The following is a 22,406-nucleotide window of genomic DNA, read 5'->3' as shown; positions in this document are numbered from 1 at the left end:
CACAGTGGGCATAGCTGAAGAGAGGCAAGCTTTGTTGGGATGGCCCTGACCCTTGCACCGCCCCTGGCTAACTCATCAGCTCCTTTCACTGTGGTCACTCGGCCCGTGAAGCCAACCATCCTCACATCTGAATCCTCTCCTTCCAGGTGGTCTCCCAAAGTCAACCACCCTCTTGTCCTTTTCTTCTCCATCCTGTCTTGCCAAACCCAGGAAGGATATTTTCAGAAATGCCTTTATAGAGATCTGTAAACATCCCTGTTTGTTTACCTGACTGGAGCCTCCAGAATAGAAGAAACGGACTGCAAAACAGTTTTGATGAGATGAGGCAGTATGGACATGTGGCTTATGCATCATTTATCCACTCAAATAAATCATGATGCAATGTTTGCTGAGCAACTCTTGGTACCTAAAAATCCAGGTGCATCCTAGTCCTGGTACCCCAGGCTTTGAGTCCCACGATACATGGGAGGCAGCTTCTGTCCTGATTGGTACAGATAACCTATGAATGTGGCAGTGGTACATTTCAGGAGAACCTTACTTCTGGCTTCACCTCTGTCTGGACAGACAGCAGGCCCAGAGAGAACTGCCTTTGAATGATGCAGGCCTGTGAAGGTCCCTGGGGGATGCTCATTTTTCTTGAAGAATGGCAGCAGCTTCCAATGAAAATTCACTGCTAACTCTTGCTGCTGAAAGCCCCCTTGTCCCAATGAGAAGGGACTGGCTTTGCTGTGGGTGTGGTTGCTTTTCTGCATCCAGTATTTTCTACCCCACGGTACTATGGGGGCAATATGGTGTCATTTAGTCAGGAAAGCCAACATCCATCTGAGCTGATGCCTTTGAAGGTGGCGAATTTACTTGGCCTCCTTGGGTATGGTGTGGCTGTGGCTTGGTATGACTTGGAGGCAAGCTCCCTGGGCCCTGCTTCTGGGGAGCAGCTGCCAGTGCCCTGCAGGGGCAAAGCTCCCGGTGACTTGGTTTTAATTGCTACAGGTCTGTTCTTTGTGAGATCCTCCCCATGTAGCTCTGAGTCCCAGTAGACACTGCAAAATGAGACTCCAGTTTTCAAAGAAAACAGCCACGTTTCAGAGAAAACAGTCCATGATGCTGCTTTGTTGGAAGAGAGAATCCTAAACAAGATATGATTTTCAGTTCCAGTCCAGGCCACCGAATGATGAAATATCACAGCAGGGGAGGAGCTGACAGATCATCTTGTCCAGGGGTTTCCACTGCAAATGTTTACAGGGTCAGGCAGAGAATATAAATGTTGGACTAAAAAGCAAAGAAACTGCTGGGCCTGGGAGGATCCAGAGATCACATGCCACTAAAACCACCCAATTTAAACCAAATACACCATGCCAGTCAAACCAATCACTTCTGGACCTGCCAAACCATTATGGGCACTATATAACATGATTCTCTCATTTACTAGTTGGGATGACTGAGGCTTGTCACAATAGCTAATGCTCACAGAGTGTTTCTCAGTACTTTTGTAGATGAGCCCACTGATGCACAGAGAGGTTAGGGAGCTCATCCAAGGCTGCAGAGGCAGGAAGCAGTAGAGTGGCATCCAAACCACCAACCCACTCCTATGTTCTGAACCCTTTTGCCCTGCACTGCCACCCCAGTCTGCAGCATCCTCAGAGACGGAAAGTGCAGGGCCCTGGAATGTCAGGATGATAACACATGGACTGGACCATGTTAGTCCCCTATTTTTTCTTGCTTCTCAAGAGATAACATGTTGTTCATGTGTAGAGCCAGGTTTTGCAGCCAGTACAGATGGGTTACATACTTAGCTTTTGTGCTCACCAGCTGTAGGGTTCTGAGTAAGTTGGTGCAAGTCTCCAGTTCTTGGGGAAGTTGGGGTCCTGAGAATGTGATGACTTCTTCCGGGGATGTTAGGACAATCCTATGAGAGAGAGACTGCCAGGGTCCATCAGTGGACTTTCCCAACAGTTTTCCCATAGTAGTTTGCCTAGTTCCTTGGCTGGGTGTTTTACTCCCATCAGATAGTCTACTATTGGACACCAGCACAGTTATCCTGGTGTCTTGCCCAAACCCTTAGAAGTTAATGGAATGAATAATTATCCAGAGAACAAGAAATGGGACCATACTCCATCCTGCCAACATCCTGGTATTGCAGCTGCAAACAGTGTTGATCTGATGGGTCACAGGCAGATTCCTAATGATGCCTGTGATGATGCCGGCCTGGCCAGAGAGACTGCCAGGCTGAGGTCGTTTGACTTGTGGGGCTCCTGGGGTAGTGAGGCTGGCACCTGGCATAGATAACTATGCCATTGAAATCTTTTGTCCGAAAAAAAAAAATCAGCTGTAACTGAATGGTCCATGACATGAACATCATCTCTAATTGGAACTGGTTTGGGATGATCTCTTAATCATCTCTGAGATGCAGGCCTGAGAATTCTTGGCATTAGATTGACCGACCGGCAAGTACAACCTGGCCCTAGCATGCATCAGCTCCAAAAACCTCATAGTTGATCTGTAAGGTAGGAAGAGTAACTTATCACAAAATGTGGCTCTGAAGAATAAAACAAACCAATCCCTGTAACAGCACTTGGCACAAAGTAGGACTCCTTCTATCCTGTGACCCCCCCAAAAGACTCACCAATACCAAACACACTTTTATCCTCCCAACTCCCTCTCCTAAACTTTCCCCCAGAGTCTGTATCCTTGTTAATGTGATTTTTCTGCAAGCTGACTCAGAACGGGTAGCATCGTATAGCTTCACATTTAATTACAGCTGGTTTTGCATTGTTCAATAATAGGCTTGTGTGTGCTAGTATTTTCTCTCCAGCTTTCCCACGAGGGAAGGGCCTGAGTCTGTTTTCTTGCATGGTGAGTAGTGATTGCCAGATCTATAAACAAGCTCAGGTGTGCAGGTGTCTCTTGTGCTGCAACCTCTGTACCAGCTGCTGCTGTTGTTTTTTTTCTGTCACATGAATCTGCTTCCTATGGGGTGTCTATCCCACTATTGAGGATGCTTTGCCTCCACCAACACTACTCCTTTGTTTTAACGTTTGTCCTAGTGAGTGGTTTTTCTTAGTGTGAGAGTATGGGTCTTCTATCTAAACCCTCCTCTGCCATTCCTCTCCCATTCCTGACCCGGGGCCCTGCAGTGCACACTCACCCATACACACATACCCAGACCTGCACATGTGCACTTGAACCTACTGCTATTCCCCCAGCTCTTTCTAAAAATGCATATATCATGCTTTCCAGAGTAAAGCTTCCCTGCTGTACAGTGTACAGGACGAGCCACCTGCTCATCTCATTCATTCTCTGACCCTATGTTTGTCTGGGAAGCATTGATAGTTCATCATTTTTCCATTATCTGTGCACCTCTGCAGTTCCATTATAACTATCTGCTAAGTATTTTATGGGTAATTGTTGTCTTTCTATCCTATCCTTAATGCTTCTTAGTTATTTACCGTTTCTGCTCCTCCTAGTAAAATATAAGTAGTTCCCAGTACGTTTCACTCTCTTACACACATCCTTGATCAGAAGAAAATATTGCTACCTTTGCCCAGAACCTCTTCATTCCTCTCCTCTATGTGTCAATTTTCTCTTTCTCTTTAAGTCTTGGCTTCACTTTTCCTGCTCCCTCCTTGGCCTCACCTTTCCCACTAACCTTGTCTTTGCCCCACCCTCCAGTGCTTCACGCGTCAAGCTGGGATAGGCTCCAGATCCTGTTGCCATGTTTCTGTGGTTAATTCTATGGGTGCATTTTGCATGAGGCTATTAATCATTGGTGTACTTGTTAATCCTCCCCAACTGGCAGTGGGTTACTTACCATCTCCATTGGGTGATGCTGAAGTATATTGGTTTTTGTATGGAGCAGCCCTGATAGTGAAGACAATTCCTTGGCTTGCTCCTTCTGTAACCTCCCATCAATTCCTTGATCCCCCGAAACCTTTGTTTCTTCATCTGTAAAAGGAGGGGTGGGGGATAATAACCTTACAAGAGGATTATTGCTAGGTTAAATAAGGTAACACAAATGAAGCATTAGCAGAGTGTGGGAGTTACTATTATTGTGTCTTTCTTCTAGCTCAATATGCTTATCAAGTGACTGCTGGGGAAGCAGACATAGTAGAGAGACTCAGACATCTCCAAAGAAGAAGAGGGAAGAAAGAGTGTTAAAAAAAATAAACAAACAACAACTAGGCAAGGAGACAAGAGACTTGGGTTGTTGCTCTGGAATGGAGGGGGGTCAGGCTGCCAGGAGGGAGGGAAGGCACCTTCACAGCCTCCCAGAAGGTTGCTATTCTGATTTGCATTTCAGTCACATTTATGACAGTCTCATAATGGATTAAGAGCCCCAGCAGTGATATATTAAAGGTTAATGGTGCATCCTGCTTTTGTATTGATTTGTGGCAGCAAATATTTGCGGATGTTGAGACCTGGGAGCCAGCCATACTCTTGGAATGGAGATGCTGCCTGATGGCAGTGCTGCTTCTGCAGGGTTTCCACGGAGTGTTAGGGACCCAGTTTCCAGGGGAGCAGCTATGCCCCCAGGGGATTCTCTCAGCCAGTGCACGTGGATTTCCATTAGGTATATAAAGAAACCAGATCTTGAAGTACCAACACCCTGAGGATGAACCTTGCAGGCCTGACTCCCAGGCTCCTTAGTGATCTGTTCCAGGGGTGGCTGTGACCTGCAGAGTCTATGCTGGCCTCCTGGTCCAGGGCCAAAGCTCTTCGATTCAAGCATTTCAAGTCATTGCTATTCCTGCTTCTCTGCAGATGACCTGTCAAACTGTGATCCTGAAATGAGACTGGTTGACTCAAGATGAAGACTTTTCCAACAGAATTTCCAACTTAGATGTTTTGAAGGCAACTTTTAGCCTAATTCATATATTCAATATGATTCTTATATATAACCCATGTTCGTTGCAGAGTCTATCAGGTGCCAGATCCTGTTGTGGGTAGGAGGCAAATTATCCCAATTTGGCTGGTATTTTGTTGGTTTGGGTACTAAAATTCCTGCATCTCAGGAAATTCCTCAGTCCTAGATAAACTTGGATAGTTGACCGCCCAAGGTGTAAGTGCTGGTGACACAGCAATAAAGTAGACAGACAAGTCACATTCTAAGGGGGGACATTGACTTTAAACAGCCGTCCATGTCAGGCTTTGATATGTTTCTTTATTTTTTTATCATGTGGTTTAAGGAGAGTGTGTTTTATGTAGGGTTGTCAGCTAAGGGCTCCTGGAGAAGGTGACATTTGATCAGAGACTCAAGACACAGAGAAAGTAGGCCAATTAGAGATGTGAGGGAAGAGTATACTAGACTGGGGATAAAATACAATGACAGAAACCCCAAGGTAGGAGGACAAGCAGGCAGATGTAGTAAGAATCAGAGGTATTGGGTACAGATCATGTGGAAATTCCAGGCCACAAGAGGATTTTGTGTGTTTTTGTGTGTTTTGAACAACGAGGTGATATGATCTGGTATATATTTTCAAAAGAAAGCTTTGCTTCCTCCCAGGGAATAGACTATAGGAGTTAAAGGTGGAAGCAGACTATTCAAGAGATGACCTTAATATCCTGGTGTGATGTAGGATGGCTCATGGTGAAGGAGATGAGAAGAGATTAAATTCTGAATTTCTCTTGACAGTAGAAGAGACTGGATATGCTGAAATTGTACATGAGATATGTAATAAAGAGAGAAGTTGGTAGTTATTCTAAGACATTTGGCCTCAGCATTTCAAATAGAGATACTTTGAGAGAACTAGAGGAAGAGAGGGTTTGTTGCTGGGTTTGGGTGTTTGCAATTTAAGTACTTGAGTTAAGTACTGGACCATCCAAATAAAGTTGTCAGGGGCAGTTGCCTGGAGTTAGTGGGGTGGGTCAGGGCTGGAGTGGTACATTTGGAATCACTAACTACTAATGTAGAGCTGTATCTTCAGCCAATAGGTTTGATGAGACCGTGGCAAATGCACTGTCCCCAGAGAAGAGAAAGAATCTGACTCCTGAACTCTGGAACCTTCCAAGATTCAGAGTCTATGAAAAGAGAGAACTAGGGAAGAAGAAGGATATGGAGGTGACTGCAAGATGGGAGAAGAGATACTAGAATGACAGCTTAGAAACCAAAGGAAAGAGGGCTTCAGGAGGGACAGAGTGATATTTCCACCAAATGCTGCAGGTGGGAGTTAGGGTGAGGACTGGGAACTGGCTGCGGTATTTGGGAGACCATTAATGACCTTCACAAAAGCAGCTTCCATTCAGTGGTAAGATGAAAACTTGAGTAAGACAGGATGGTGAGAAATGAGAAGAGGGTAATGGAGATGATAATTGTAGAAAACTCTCCAGAGAGCAGGAGGGGTGGCTGGAGGGGGATGCAATATCAAAGAAGGAATTTTTTTTTTAAGGTAGAAGATGTATGTGTTTTCAAGCTGATGGAAATGATCCGTAAAGAGAAGCAATTTTATGATGGAGGAGATAGAGGTGACAACGGCAAGAGCAATGTACTTTGAGAAGGCAGGAAAGTCTGGGATCTAGGAGAGAACAGAAGCAGAGATAAATAGGAGCAAGGGCAGAGCCACCCGTTTAAAAGGAGGTCAGGCTTGCATTTGGTGGTTTTAGAAAAGAGAGTTATTTAGGAAAGCAAAGTTCTTTACTGATGGCTGCTACCTTCTTAGGAAATAATAAGTAGGGTCATTTTCTAAGAGTCATCCAGGAGAGTGGGGGAATGAATTGCACAGGGAAATTTAGAAGATTGCCAGGCAATATCGAGGGTCCACTCGATGTTAGGAGGTTAGTGATTCTAAGGTTAGACCAATCATCATGCTGGTCTCCAGCCTGGATTCACCTTCACCATATTCAGCCTTTCAGCTATAAACACAGAGTTAGTTTAAATTAGATTTGATTATTCTAGAAAACATGAACTCAGCACTGCTATCTATCAGCCCACATGTGGGGTGAGGGGATCCAGAGATGAACACAGTCCATGGCCCAAGGGAGCTCATAGTTGAGTCAGGGAGGTAACCTGTCGAATATAAGAGGGTAAACATCAACATGGGGCTCAGCCCAGAAAGCATCGAGGACTATAGACCCAGTAGGTGTGGACTCACTCTTTTGAGAGGACGTGACAGCTGAGCTGATTCCTCTCATACATTGTTCCTGAAAGAAGACTCAGGCTTGAGAGAGCAGGAGATCCTCTGGGAGGACACCCCATGAGCAGAGTAGCTGTGAAGAGGCTGAGGAGGCAGAAGCTGAGGTGCAGAAGGCTTCCAGACAGAGTCTGTCATTGCCAAGGACATTAGAGACCCCCAGATTGAACTTACTGTCGAATATGGACCATATGTGAGGACCTGACTCACAGTGACCTGACCTCATCAAGTGATTGTCACAGCTTCCATTACTGAGCCCTGGTCACTTCCATGTCTAGGACAAGTTTGGCAAATAAGAAACATATGATGCATGTGCCCACCTTTCAGGGGCTCACACAGGGCCACTCTTGTTTGCTTTGGGGCTAGGACTGAATCCAGGCAGAAGAAGCAGAAGTGAGGTAAAGTCCAGGAGCCTGGCCTGGGACTCTCAGCCCTGTGTCTCTGGGTCCCCCTTGGTCCTTTTGGGGTTAGTTGGATGTGTTTGTCTGGCTCTAGGGATTGGAAATGGAACTATCCGAGTCCTTGTAGAGTTTATTTTATGGCTGGATGACATTTGATGGGCTGGGAAGAACAGAGGCTTCCTTCTTCCAGATGCATCAGGAGCAACTCTCTAGCCATCAGAAAAGCCGGTGGCCACAAAGGACAGAGGAGAGCACAGAATTATGTTCCAAGGCCCAGAACTGATGGTTGGGCATCAGAGGGATTTTAAAAATTATTCGGATCACATTTTTATTTATAGCATGATAAAAATGGTAATTTTACAGAAATACATTTGTAAGAAGTGACAGTCAACTGTCCTCTGCTTTATTCCTCCTGGGTTTTTTTTAAATATTTATCTACATCTATTAATGGTTGTATTTTATCAGAATTAAAATGGATACTATGTATAAATGTCTTGAGGTGTTTTTATTTTATCTTAGTGATTTATTTAGAGCATGTTTTAATTCTAGTGGTACAATAGTCTTTCATTACTTGAGAAACATACAGACCAAAACTTCTGGTGAAGGCCAGCAACCAAGGATAGGACCCAAAATTCTATATGCTGCTTTTCCTATACATACACACCTACAATAAAGTGTAGTTTATAAATTAGGCACAATAAAATATTAAAAAGAATAACTAATGAGAGCATAATTATAATAATAGTAAGAAGTTATTACAATTATTAAATAGTAATTGCAAATTAAATAGTTATTAATATTATTAAGTCTAAAGGAAATATACCTGGAAAGAAAACTGTGGTGGGAAGTTGGAAGAGGGAGGAAGTACCCAGTAGCTGGGCCTCTGAGGTGGCATTCACACTCAGGTTTGAAGAAGAGCTTTGTGGTCTAGGAAAGCATGTGTTTTCCTGTCATGGGCCACTTGGCTTTCATCCTGGTGGGTCAGTAAGTGTCCTCATGCAGGGTTACTGAGTCAGTTTTTCCCAATTGGGATTTGGATCTGCAGTCACTCGCTGGCTACTCAGAATCGCACCCTGACTAGGCTTTGGATACAGGGAGCCTGTGTGTACCCCAGCACAGGCTTACTCGGGGCTTTCCAGAAGGCGAAGAGGAAGGTTGCAGAGTGGGAGAAACTGATTTGTGAGCTTCACTTCCTCTGTTCCTAGGCAGGATGACTTCTGCCGGGCTCTCTGTGGGTTGGCTCTTCTTGGCTCCTCTCTGACTGGTGCAAGAAAACACACACCCTAGGAGTCAACTCCTATAGCTAGAATACGTGTCCTGGCTTCTCTGCCCTGTCACTCACTCCATTTTTTTTCTGTAACCCTTGCTCAGCTCTGTTAATCTTCCTGCTACTTTTCCTCACTTGATACATAACATCAGATGTTGCCTGACTCTGCTCCCACCGGCCACTTCAGACCTGCAGACTGTTTTCCTATTGCCTGAAAATTGAGACTGCTTTTCTTCTCTAAAACATTTTAAAGTTAAAAGTGAGGGGAGAGATATGTGACAGAGTGTATGTATGTGGCTGTTCAGAGCCCACCTATGTCCCTCTCTAAGAAGTTTACTGACCCCAGCATTATTGTGTTGCTTGGTTGATGGTGCTTGTCTCTCTCTACCTCCATAATCTGAGCTCCACAAGGTGGGAAGTTTGTGTTGCCCTATTCCTAGCTCTGAGGCCGGCCCTCACATAAACAGGTGCTCAGCAAATAGAATGAGGCAAGAAGGAAGGCACGTGGAAAGCCTTGCACTGCATGGGTGAAGGCTTGTAGAGGAGGGAGACATGGGAGAACATGGGGAGGAACCCTGGGGGAGAAACCCAGGAGGAGTGAAACAGTGGGCAGCGGATGCTTCATGGTGCTGGAAGATCCATGAGCAGATTGTGGAAGCCCAGCCAGTCAGGCTCAATTGCTTTGTGCAACATCATCTCTTGTAGAATCCAACATGAGACAGAAAGGAAAGACGGCTGGAATGATAGTAAACCCATCTGCTCACTGTGGTTAAGACAGCTTCAAATTATAGGGATGAACTTCCCCACCCTTCTGTGTCTTTTGAGCCACTCCACTATTTTCTTTTCTCCTTCAGAAAGAATAACAGGGCTCCAGGATTTAGATTTGTCAGGCTCATGATAGGGCATCCCCATAGTTGTTGAAATCTGTATTACATATACTGTATATTGATTCTGCTCTTGTTGCAAGTGTATTTATCTCCATTGCCAATGTAAATATTTCTGTTAACATGCAAAGATGTGTTTATAAATTCTGTATTATTGATTTTTCTCATGCTGCAAACACATTTATCTCTTTGTTAATGAAAATGTATCTAGGAAATAGTAAGATTGATTTATGGGGAAAGGTGTAGGAAGGGAGGGAGATGGGGCTGAGCTGGGGGGGACTGTCCTTGGCTACAGCTGAAGGAGACTTTGTGGGACTTCTGGGAGATGCATGTGCAATGGGGGGAAACTGCATCAGAGTCAAGGAATGCTTGCAGAGTCCATTTGCCAAGATAGTCTGATGTGCTCATAGGTGTCAGCTATGCTTTCAGCTAGAGGTGACCCCAAAATCAGCAATCTAGAGATAGAAGCAGCCTCTATTGGTCCCAAACCCAGTTTCAGTACAGCATAGTTTAATGAATATTGGTCCAAAGGTAAATTTGCAGGAGAGGGTAGGTTTTGCCATGGGAGGATTCCAACATCAAATGTTATTCAAAGTGAGAGGCATAGCAAACAGTGATGGGGTAAGCCTCACATGCCAATCCAGACCCAGCTGGGCTCCTGGGGGCAATACTTTTAAAGCCATTTCTCCTGAGCAGTTTCTTTTCCAGATGTTCATTACTTTCCTAGGGAGGACTCTGAAGCAGTCTTATCATTTCCCATGAAGCAAAGGTCTTGCCTTCCAGTGGAGTTTGGATGTCTCCAAGCTCAGTCTAGGTTTAGACTTCCCAAGGTCATCATGTTACTTATCCTAGGTACCTAAAGTGTGTGCTGTTAATAAGGCCACACACTATTAAATGCCAATAAGAAGCATTTGTATGTATCTTGATAGTGAGAGAGAAAAAGATGGATGGGCCTCAGCTTTCTTACTGAAGAGACAGGTGGCTCAATGGGGACATCTGATCCTAGAAAATGAGTCACGCTGCCTGCCCACACCTTCTTCCATCAAGGTGCAACCACCCCAGCCAGTATCCAAAACTCTGTCACATGGCCCTGATGATTCCATTTGGGCTACTTATTGGTAGTCTAACAGAGGAGCAGGCATTTATTGAACATTGACTATGTGCTGGGTACATGCCTGTGATCATTAGTGTTTGCCAACCCTGTGAGATAGGTATGAATTATGAACACTAATACCTCAGTCATAGATAACTTGCCTCAGTCAGTGGATCTGGATCCATTAGAATCACAGACTGATGAGTGCCAGCCTCAGAGTTCCCAATTCCATAGGTTTGGGTTAGGAGTCAAGAATGTGCATGTCTCGAAAGGACCCAGGTGTTAGTGAGACTACAGATCTGGAAACCACTTTGGAGAACCACTGAAATATGTCAAAAAGATAAGGTGTTCAGAGTCAGGACCCTCATCTAGGTCTGCCAGTTTCCTAGACCTATTTAACTGGTAAAATTGCCAGTCTTTTTAATTGATAAAAATTGTCCCATGATGTGTGTCTCACGTGATCCGTATTTTCTCTGCACACCAGGGCCTTTTATGGTAATCTCTTCTCTTCCTGGAATGCCTTACACCTTGGTTCTCTACCTGGCTGCTCCACCCATCCTTCTGGCTCAGCTTAATGCCTCCTCTTTAAGAAGGCTTCCCCTCACTCTGGCCAAGGATTAACAGCTCCACCTGTGTCTCTGGGAGCCCCATATGAACCTGTATTTCCATCCCACTTGTATTGTTTAATAATTTTGGTTGACTTTACCCATCTCCTGCTACAAATCCTGTAGGATGCTCACTTTTTATCCATTCTCTACATGCCACTGTGCCTTATCTAGTAGACACTCAGGAATTATTGGGAAAATAACTGATGGAATTACTTTATTGGGTTGCATGGTTTACAGAAACCCCACTTGTGATGGGCAGGTTCATCTCCCTGAGGTGCAAGTGCCTGGATACTTGTTAGCAGTTGTAACTGAAGAGACCGGCTTCAGAGAAGTGCTGAATTTAGTGTGCTGTCATCACCACCTCCTCCTGGCCAAGCTTCTTTCACTTTTTCGGATGGGCATCCTATCTGGCTTCAACATCTGTCTTCTGCTGACTGCCAGCATTGGCTTGGCAACCTGGATGGCTGGCTGTCCTTGCTCTCCTTTATTCTCCCCTGAAGCATGGTTTCCTTCCAAAACCATGTACTCTGACAAGAGAAAACTGCCCAGGGAGAGGACGGCTTTGGTGTATGACTAGTTGGATCCTCTTTTCCAACCTCCCAGATAATCTTGCATAGGTTTATTCACCCTAAATTATTATGGTAGCACCTACTCTGTGTGGCTTATGCTAGTGAGCCTGGAAACCCTTTTTTAAAGAGGGAGTATGCATCTGTGATAGAGATGTCTCTGCACAGTTTGTGTCTATGAGAGGTGATGGATCAGGCCATGGGGTCTTGGTGGTGAGACTGGGAGAGGAAGATCAAGGTGATTTTCTGAGATGGGAACGATGAGCTGTACTGGAATGGAAAGGGAAACAGCACCATAAACATTCGGGTTGCCTGCTTGTCATCCAGAGATGCTCCCCAAGCCTCTGGCCATGGGTGCTGTTGTGAATAAATACCAAGACTAGGGAGGAAATCTCCATTTCAAATGCATGGATGAAACAGGAGTGCAGAGCTCCCTGGCACTTATGCATTCATTCCATACTCAGGGAAACTGCAGTAATTTAGAGTAGTTCAGTATTTAGACTCAACTGTGTAATTCATCCTGATGTTTCCCATTCATCAAAGCCTTGTGTTTGTTTGTATTACCATGAGAAAAAATTTTTAAAATGTGGTAAAAAAAAAAATTCCCCTCCTTTCATTACAGGCAAATTACGACAGAGTTACAACCCTTGGGGCCCTTCAAGCAAAGGAACATCTTGCTTCAATTAGATATAAATAATGAACAATAATTAGAAAGATTCCTTCATCGAATTTGTTATGTTATGTTTCCTTTCATCCGCAATGTATTGAAATGAATTCTGAGCTCTGTTTTTGGGTCATGTAGCAGGAACTGAAGGAATGCTATGGGATGTGCCTCCAAAACGGGAGGAAGCATTCCACTCACCGCTGGCCCTTCTCGGTGCCAGCTAGGAAGGCAGCCATCAGAGCTGCATCCAGACCACGGATGCAAAGACGGGTTGCTTCAGCTCTAGTCTTCCTAATTCTTACAATCTACTGGGTACTCAGATGGATGGTACTACCTGGGAATCATTGCTTCTGGTTTCCAAGCACTGACTGAATCAGGCACTGTTCTGAGAGCTGAAGACACATCCCATTTTGTCTTCCTTGGTAACCCTCTGTTATTTAGGCTCTGCTTCTGTTCCTAATTTTAATATTTAGAAAATGAGGCACAGGGAGGCTGCAGTATTTGTAATGGTAGGGCTAGGAGGCAAGGCAGGTAGCTGGATTCCAGAGCCCCTGCTTGTCCTCTTTCTGGAATGCTCTCCTCTGAAATCCCAGTGATCTCATGCTACCTGAGAAGGCTCCAAGGTGTGGAGAAAGCACAGGGAGGTTAGGGATGGGGATGGCTTTCCATAGGGAAAGGCAGCAGCTGTGTCTTCAAGAGGCTCGTAGAAGAGAATAGGTGTGTATGATTGAGATAAAGCGATTTTAGGCAAAGGGAGTTGGATGGCCTGGTGGCATAGAGGGGGAGTGGGTGGCATTTCTCATTTTAAGATTAGCTCTGGTGCTGTGTGAGGGTGAAACAATTTCCAGAGATGAGACTGGAAGATAGAGGGTTGTGTAGGTCAGGCTGGGAAGATGGGTTCTTCTCTTGGGAATGGTGACTCACTGAGATGTAGGGGTAAGTATGAGAGGGAGGAAGAGAGACTGAGACTTCTAGAAGAGAAATAAATAAGGAGTGATCAGGTTGGAGCTTGGAGAGAACCTGGATCCCCATGGGGATTTCTGACTTTTGCAAATCTGTCTTGCATGTGACATCTTTAGCACACTGTGCTGGGTACTGCTCTTCCAGGGGTAAGAATGTACTTTGTACAAATTGGTTCTTCCTGCTCTGACTACAGACATTCTCGACTTAACAATGTTCCAACTTAGGGATTTATGACTTTATGATGGTGTGAAAGTGATAAGCATTTGGTAGAAATTGCACTTTGAATTGTGAATTTGGACCTTTTCCTGGGCTAGTGGTACATGGTATGATCCTCTCTTGGGATGATGGGCAGCAGCAGGTACTGCAGCTCCCAATCAGCCATGTGATCATGAGGGGAATCAGGGCTCTCTTGCCAGGGTTTTTTGGTTACAGATATTCGATAAATTGCATGAGATGTTTAATGCTTTATTCTAAAACAAGCTTTGTGTTAGACGATTTTGCTCAACTACAGGCTAATGTAAGTCTTCTGAGGGTGTTTAAGGTAGGCTAAGCTAAGCTGGGAGGGTAGGGGTATTAAACACATTTTAAATTTAATGACATATTCAAATTAAGATGCGTTTATTGGGACAGGACCCTCATCTTAATTTGAGGTGAATCTACATTTCTACTTCCAGAAAGAAGTCTCTTCTTCCATCCGCAGCTCAGATGTTTGTTCTCAGGTGGGGGGTCTTCCTGATATGCTGTGCCCCTCCAGTCTGCACCTAACACAATGACTACCTCTCTTCCACCTACCCAGGCCTTCAGAAGTGCTTTGTTTAATCTTCACCGTCTTTTAAATAATGCCAACATTTGAAAATCATAAGATGTCATGTAAAAATCCAGTTTTCTTCATATTTTGGAAAAACATATTGGTGGAGGTTGGTGATCAAAGTCAATAACTGGCTGGAACCCCAGCCCATCTGCAAGCTTTGGAAGGGATGCTTTATAATTGACCCAGCCTCATAGTATGTATCTGTCCCACATTAGCACCAAGTGTCAAGGACTAGTCATTGTCAGTCATTGTCATTGTTATGATCATCATGTCTTTCTGACATGGTTCTTTCCAGCCACAACCTCTGTGGGCATTCAATTTCGAGACTTTCAGTAATTAATGTCTTGTGTTGCCCTGACTCTTATGCTGTGATGATTTGTCTAGACACCTATTTCTATAGTTGGACTCTGAGCTTCTTGAGAGCAGGAATCATGTCTACCTATTTTATTACTCAAGCTCAGCACAGGACCTGGCTTTATATGATACTACTGAATTAATCTGCACAAAGGAAACATACCTATGATAGATTGAAGCTGGGCAAGTCCTGCTCTAGGCTGAGGGACTTGTGCTGTTGGACGTTGGGTGGAGGAATGTGGACTGTGGGACATGGTGGGGCTTAGAGTTCAAGAGGGCTTTACGGCCCATTTATATCCCTGCGGTGCGCAGTGTGCAACATGGGCCCATGCTTTGCTGCCTTTCTACATTTCAGGACATTCCAGGACCTGTCCAAACAAGTGGAGATGTCATATGGCACCGTCCGGGATTCTGCTGTCTATGAGTACTTCCGAGCCAAGGGCACCAACCCCCTGGAACAGGACAGCACATTTGCTGAGCTCTGGAGGACCATCAGCAAGAATGGAGGGGCTGACAACTGTGTGTCCAATCCCTCAGAAGGCATCAGGAAGGTAGGCAGGAGTTGGTGCCTGGGCATATGTGCTGGGATGGGGTATGGTGTGGCTATCCCTGAAGCCGAATGTACCTTCCTAGAGGCCTTTGAATAGCACTGTTATCTACAAGGCAATCCACCATCATATTCTCTAGGTAGATGCCTGTTCTTGGCTGCAGAAGCAGAGGGGCTGCTTAGTAGGAACCTTCTGAGTTGCTAAGGGATGCTGGTCAGAGGGAAGTAGGCATGTTACTCACAGCCCTGGACCTCTCTCCTCATGGTCTCATGGGATGGTAGTACACAGGTACCTGCCTATCACAGGTGAGAGCACTTGGCATGCTTGCAGAAGCAGAGTATTGAGTGAAAGGTGGAGGGAGTGAGCGGAGGAGCTGCAGGAGAGGTGGACACACAGTCAGCCAGGGTACTGGGATAGTGAAGAACACACATGGGGGAAGGGTGGCCAAGTAGGCTGGGCTGTCAAGAAGAGGTGTGCTTAGAGGTAGCATGAAGGACAGCAACCCTGACCTGGAGCATACACTGGGCAAAACCTCTGGGGGACAAGTGGAAAGAGGGCAGAGCCACAGAAGAAGGGTGATAAAGGTCATCACCCTCTTCAGCAGTGTGTACAACTTTGCTCCTTTATTTCAGTTGCTTTCCTACAACAAACTGCATTGAACATTATTATCCCATAATACAAATGAGGATCAGAGACACAGTCAGACTTCTAGTTAGTCTCTGACTCCTTGACTCCTCGGGGTCCAAGCTGAGGTTTTGGTACTCATCTGCCATGTGCTTCTGTGTAGCCCTTGAAGGTCAATGAAGAGGAAGGAGGTGGGATGAAGGCAAGGGTCATAAGGATGATGCTGGTGGAGGCATCTTTCTGTCCAGGTGCTCCCAACATGAGGTGGCTGAAGTCATTCATGAGGAGTCCAGAAAAGATATGAAGCCTTGGGGCAAGCACTGTAGCTACTCCCTACTCAGCTGCCTCAGTGTCACCTCTCATTCTTACCCCATGCTCTGCTCTCCCAACCTCTGAAGAAACTTTTCTCATATACTGTCTCTGTGTGTGTGTGTGTGTGTCGTGTCTGTCTGTCTGTCTGTCTCTCTCTCTCTCTCTCTCTCTCTCTCTCTCTTCCCTCCACTCTGTGACTGTCTGACCTTATTGCTTCTAAGAACGGCTTGGAGAAACTTTGGGGGTCACCAGGGTTCACTGCCCTGCTCTTTAAGAGGAAAAGTGTCCTGGCAAACTGCTAGCCCCTCCTTCCCAAGAGAGCTTCAGGCATCCAGGGTACAGGGCCTGCGGCCTGACTGGGAAGCTCATGGGTATCAGGGTGGAGTGAGGCCTCGGTTCTGTGGGTTCTGGGACTGGGAACATGTTCTCAAGTAGTCATTGTTTGAGGGACTTCTCCTTATTGTTTAGCTATGTTGAATAGCAGAATGTGTCTGGGCTTTAGAGACTGACATATTTGAGTATGAATCCCAATTCTACAACTCACCAACAGTGTGAATGGAACATGCTTTTCTCCCTGTCTGGGGCTTCTTAAGAGTTGAAAGAAGCCAGGGCAATTTCCTTTTGGGGTGTCTCCTTAAAGACTTATATAATATAATATAATATATAAGATATTTATATATAAGTATATAAAAATGTTATGATACTTTTGAATGTTTACATTTAGCCAGAGTAATAGAATTCAATGTACTGTGATATTCTCATGCTCACAAGCTTTATTAGACCCACTTAATTCTCAGTGCAGCACAAAAGATGGCTCTCTAGTCTATAGCTGCAGGTTCTCCTTTCTTCCCTGACAGTGAGTCTTTGTAGTTGTAGGTGACCTCATTTAGAGACAGTGAACACAAAGTTGATTGAAGCCTTTTGCAAGTGTGAGGCCTAGGCCGAATGGGCTTTGAGTTCCCTCTTCCAGCCTTCTTTATCTCAGAGAAAGCCTATACTCCATCCACAGAGGATCTTATGAAGATTCATTGCAACATGCTACAAGGAAATAAAAACACTTCCTCAGAAAGTTAGATACTTTTCACAAGACACTTTAAAGGGGGGACATTTACAACACATATAATCAATATTCAATTAATATCAAGAAAATAACATGAACACTTATAAATCAGTAAGAAAAACTCAAACAATTTAATAGAAAAATGGGCAAAAGACTTGCACAGGCCTTTCACAGAAAAGGCAATACATATGGCTGCTAATCATAGAAAGGGATGCTCCAAGTCATTAGTGATCTGCGAATGCAAATCAAGACCATAAAGATATATCATTTTACACCAATTAGACTGGCATAAAATGAGAGGTGGTGAAGAGGATGTGGAGTAACAGGTGCTTAATTGCTGGTGGGAGTGTGTTCAGTACAACTACTTTCGAAAAGAGTTTGTCATTCTCTTATAAAATAGAATATTGTGTACCTTACAGCCCAGCAATTCCAATCCTGTGTATTCACCCAAAATAAATGTCTACATGCACTCCTGGAGACAAAAAAAAAAAAAAAAAGTAGCCTTGCTTATAGAGCCAAAACCCTGGAGGTGATCCAAATGACCATTAACAGGGTGAAAAATTTTATATGCCATGAAATGAATGAACTACAGCTGCATTGAATAATACGGATGAATCTTAGCAGAATAATATTGAGCAAAAAATCACAATAGGCAATTTCATATGGGTCAACTAATAAAAAATAACGTACACTATCACACCCTTTTAAAAATGTATAAAACACCCTCACATACACATCCACAGTAATGATAAAATACAAGATTCGCCATAGTGGTTGCTCCAGATGGGATATGCTGAGCAACAGGAAGGGAAGAAACATATTGTTGGATGTAAGTCAGAGTCAGTGTTAGGTTTAGACTAGCAAGGGTTTTATTTTTATTTTTCATTTCTCATTATGATAAGTAGTAAATGATTTATTTATACAAGAGGGACATGCCTGCACAAATGGACAGATGCCTTAAAGCAAGTGTTGTGATTAATACCATTTTGTGCATCTACCTGCTTTACCAAATAAATAAACCTAGACCAAGTCAGGCGGAGTTTGGCTCCCTGTGCATGCCATCCCTTTTCTCTTTTGCAAGATCTACATGCCTGCCCTGGTTACTTGAGAAAGGTAAACATACACCATTAAGTGCCCACCTAGAGGTTGATAAATCTGGAGTTGGGTCATCTGGAAAATGCCTCCTTCTCATCCTGCTTGTCCCTGGTTTCTTTATGTCACATCAGAAATTTATCACCATCTGGTGGTTTTTAGGATCTCACTGAATTAAAAAAAAAGGATATATTTTATACTGAATAAGTCAGTATAAAAGTAAATAATGAAGGATGCAAATAAAGGACTCCTTACCAATACCTATAGCTTCCTGATGCAGCATCTGATCTCTTAGTTCATAGAATGTGTTCCTTTTATGACATAATCATTTTATATACCCTGACCTGGCTTTGAGGTCACAGATCTTTCTCTTGCATTTGAATCTCCAAGGAAAACCATGACTCCCAGCACTAGACAAATGTTAAAAGTTTTTATAACTAATGTCATAAAAGCAAGTTTATAGTATTGTCAGAAAATGAAGTGTACTGCTTTTTTTTTTTATTGGAGAAAGTTCTTGGATGTATTCTAGAATCTTCCTTCCTCATGAGCTACTGGACTGAAATGTTTCCTCTCTCCTTTGTCTATAGAGCTGTCCCTCCCCCACATCCCCAGGTAATAGAGTCAGCCATCTTATAAGTTCCTGGGCCTGAGTAAACCAGACTGGAGATGGTCATTCCCTAAGTGAGGACAATGATTTAAATCCAGAAACCAGAAAGAAAAACCCAGCCAGTGGGAAAATGGTCTTGAGCCTAATATTTCAGGTAGAAGCAGTCTCTCCAAATCTCAGAGCCTACTTCTGTGCAGTGCAGGCATCCTGGCAAAGATGAAGAGCTACCTACCATGGGACTTCTGGAAAATTCTTCAGCCACAGAAGGACAATCACACTTCTAATTTCCAATGGCCCTTTGGTGACTCTGTCCCTCAGTGTGTTTCTGCTTCTTTGCATAGTCTGCACTTGTGCTTTTATTTTCCTTCCACTTTCACACCAAAGTAGCAAGTTATGTGCCTGGCTTTCATTTTTAAAAGCCTTTCCTTCCTTCCATGTGTCATAGCAAAGATAATTTAAGTATGTGATTTTATCTTTTGATTTCCAAATTATTAAAATTATCAATTGGGAGAAACTATGAGATGCAGATTGAGCTGGAAGTGGTTCAAATTTGTATGATAATAACTGTGTCACATGAAGTCAGACTTTAATTCTGCTGGTGGGTTTTTTCTTTTCTTTCTTTCTTTTTTTTCCTGTAGCTTGATCAACTCTAAGTAAAACCCAGCATAACCCAGTTTCGGTGCGGTGCCAAGCCGACCTGGACTGCCAATTGATTAAGCCTTTCCATAAATCAGACCTAATATTTAATAACATTGTCAACTAGAATATAGTGTTAATAGTTTAAATGTCAATCTTTACAGCTCATTGAGCTCTTTGAATAAATAGATGAGTAGCTTGTCTCAGACCCTGTGGCTAGAGATAGTATTTTTCAGAAGGAAGTAGCTTTTGAGGCCAACAGTCTTCACAGAGGGTGGTTTTTTCCACTCAGTGAATATCGCTGAGGTCATAAAGTGTGAATGCAAATGCAGAGAGAAAACAGGCCCACAAATCTTATTTATTTCCACCACCGATCTAACGCTTGCCCTGGCACCACCTCTCCTCACCAGCATTTGTTCCCAACCTCTTCCTTTCTGCTCCGTGAGGAAGGCTGCTTTCATTGCCCACACTCGCTGCTGAGTGTCAGGGATAGGGTTTGTGGCAGGAACAGTGGTCCTGGAAGGACTGCAGTCTTCCAAGGAAAGATCGAGAACTTCAGTTCCCCATAGCACCCTCCATTTGAAAGGAGTGTGGCGTGGAGGGTGGCCTTGTGTTAGGCAGCACCCGGAGTGGCATCTGGGAGTTCCTACTGAGAAGAGGAGAGGTCTACATGGAATGGCACTTCTTTGTGTTTTGCAGGGGCGGGGGGGGGTCTTGGTTCAAAGATCAGAGAGGTTTGCCCCAGATATTGGGAAGGGTACAGTTCTGACCCCTCAGCAGCTTTCTGTAGTGGAGACAACAGCAGTGCTTGGTGGCAGTATGTCTCAAGACCCAAGTTTCTTCCTTTCTCTGCTTCCAAATCAATGTGGTTTGGGGATTCCATAGTCTCTTTCCTTCCCAGCCACTCATGTCAGGTGGTCTTTGGTTTCTATACCTTTGGTACCTGCTTAAAAGCACTATTTCCATTTTACAGATTGGATGGTCTCTTCTCTTTATTGATTCATTTATTTATTCACATCTTCATCCATTCAAAAAATATAGTTTCAGTCGTTTTTTTGCCTAAGTTAGGAAATGTGAGTTTAAATTTCACATTCAAACTGATTTGATCTATAGGTTTGAGCAAGTAAATTCACCTTTCTGAACCATCTGTGAGACTTCAGAAAAGCCTGCCCAGCTTAGATATGAGTTTACTAATGCATAAAGTCGAAAGCATCCAGTGAGTGTGGATTGCAGACTAAGGTATGCATTCAGTAGATATCAGCACACTGTCTTAGCATCTGCCATATGTTCATAAAATAAGATTATAGGAAACAAATGGCATTTAGTGTTTTCATCCAATATTGTTGACATACAGTAAGAAGCACACATTTAAAGTTTGCATCTCATGAGTTTAGACAGTTACATACAGTTGTATAATCAACCCCCAAAATAAGGTATGGAACCTCTGAAATTTCCTTCTCTCTTTCTAGATACCCAATCCCCCACCCTGAGGCAAGCACAGGTGTCCAGCCACACAGATTAAGTTTACCCATTCTCGTTGTTCACATAAATGGACTATGTAGAATAGATATATCTATGTTTGGCTTGTTTCACTCAACAAAATGTCTATGACATTTACCCATGAAGTTGTGGATATCAATATTATACTATGTTTTTCCTTTCTTTTTTTTTTCCTTGAGTAATATTCCATTTTAAGAATAAATCTTCTAGCAAGAGTCTATCCCAAAATACAAAGGACTGGGAATATAGTTTAGAGGTAAAGCACCCCTGGGCTCAATCCGCAATATAAAAATAAGAAAATATTAAAAAGAAAAGAAATCTTAATTTGTTTATTCTCCAATTAATGCATATTTTTATTATGAATAATACAGTATAAATATTCTTCTACAAGTCCTGTGTATGTTTCCATTTTTCTTTGCTAAATACAAAAGGGTGGAATTCCTGGGCAGTAGGGTGGATGGAGGTAGGGTAGATGTGTCTTCAATGTGGTGTGAAAGTGCCCTTCAATGTGGTGTGAAAGTACCTCCCATGTGGTCATGCTATTTAACCCTCCAGCTTGTAATACACTGCTTATGTAACTGTAAGTCCCAGTTACTGGGTGTCCCAACCAACATTGGCATCACCAGTCTTGGAATGCCTTAATTGTAGCCAATTTTAACTTTTTGGCTAAATTATAGCCAGCTGAGTGAGTGTGAACAGATAACCTCATCATTGTTTTAATTTGGTAACTGGGGATATTGAGAACTTCATGTACTTATTGACCATTCATATATCTTCTTTCAGAATGTGAGCTTCAGTCTAATTTTACAAATTCACCAAATCTTTTTCTTTGCTGATTTATATGAGTTTTTAACATATTCTGGATGTAAGTCCTTGATGAAATATAAGTATTGCAAATACAATTCTCAGTCTGTAATTTGCCCATTTGTTTTCCTAATGGTGTCTTTTGAGAAGTAGAAATTTTTAATTTTGATAACAAGCTATAAATCAATTTTTCTTTTCTTTTATGGTGAATACTTTTTGTGTCCTGCCTAAAAGTTTTACCTAATCTGAGTTCACAAGTTTTTTTTTTCCAGAAGTTCTTACATTTAGTTTTTATGGTGGTTCTGAAATTAATATTGCATCTGGAATGAAGAATAGATCCTGGTTCACTTATTTCTATATACACGTGTGCAATTGAGCTACCATCATTTGTTCAAATTTCCTGTACTTACTTGAACAATAGGTGAGTTAACTTGATTGGAAATCAAGGTAGATAGGCACTAGTCTATTTCTGGATGTTCTACTGCTTC

At 43.4% G+C, this 22,406-nt stretch overlaps 1 protein-coding gene across 1 annotated transcript in view; it reads left to right on the top strand.

Moving 5' to 3' along the window:
* The window catches only part of Grid1 (glutamate ionotropic receptor delta type subunit 1), a 707,905-nt gene that overhangs the window by 648,246 nt on the left and 37,253 nt on the right, over positions 1–22,406 (top strand). Inside the window, exon 13 of the mRNA XM_026397042.2 lies at positions 15,091–15,286. Within this exon, the coding sequence (XP_026252827.1) occupies positions 15,091–15,286 (196 nt within the window). The remainder of the gene's footprint in view (positions 1–15,090; positions 15,287–22,406) is intronic.

This window comes from Urocitellus parryii, chromosome 5, assembly GCF_045843805.1.
Source record: "Urocitellus parryii isolate mUroPar1 chromosome 5, mUroPar1.hap1, whole genome shotgun sequence".
Classification (NCBI taxonomy): Eukaryota; Metazoa; Chordata; class Mammalia; order Rodentia; family Sciuridae; genus Urocitellus; species Urocitellus parryii.
Note: the sequence above shows the minus strand (reverse complement) of the source record. Positions and strands in the feature narration are given on the sequence as shown.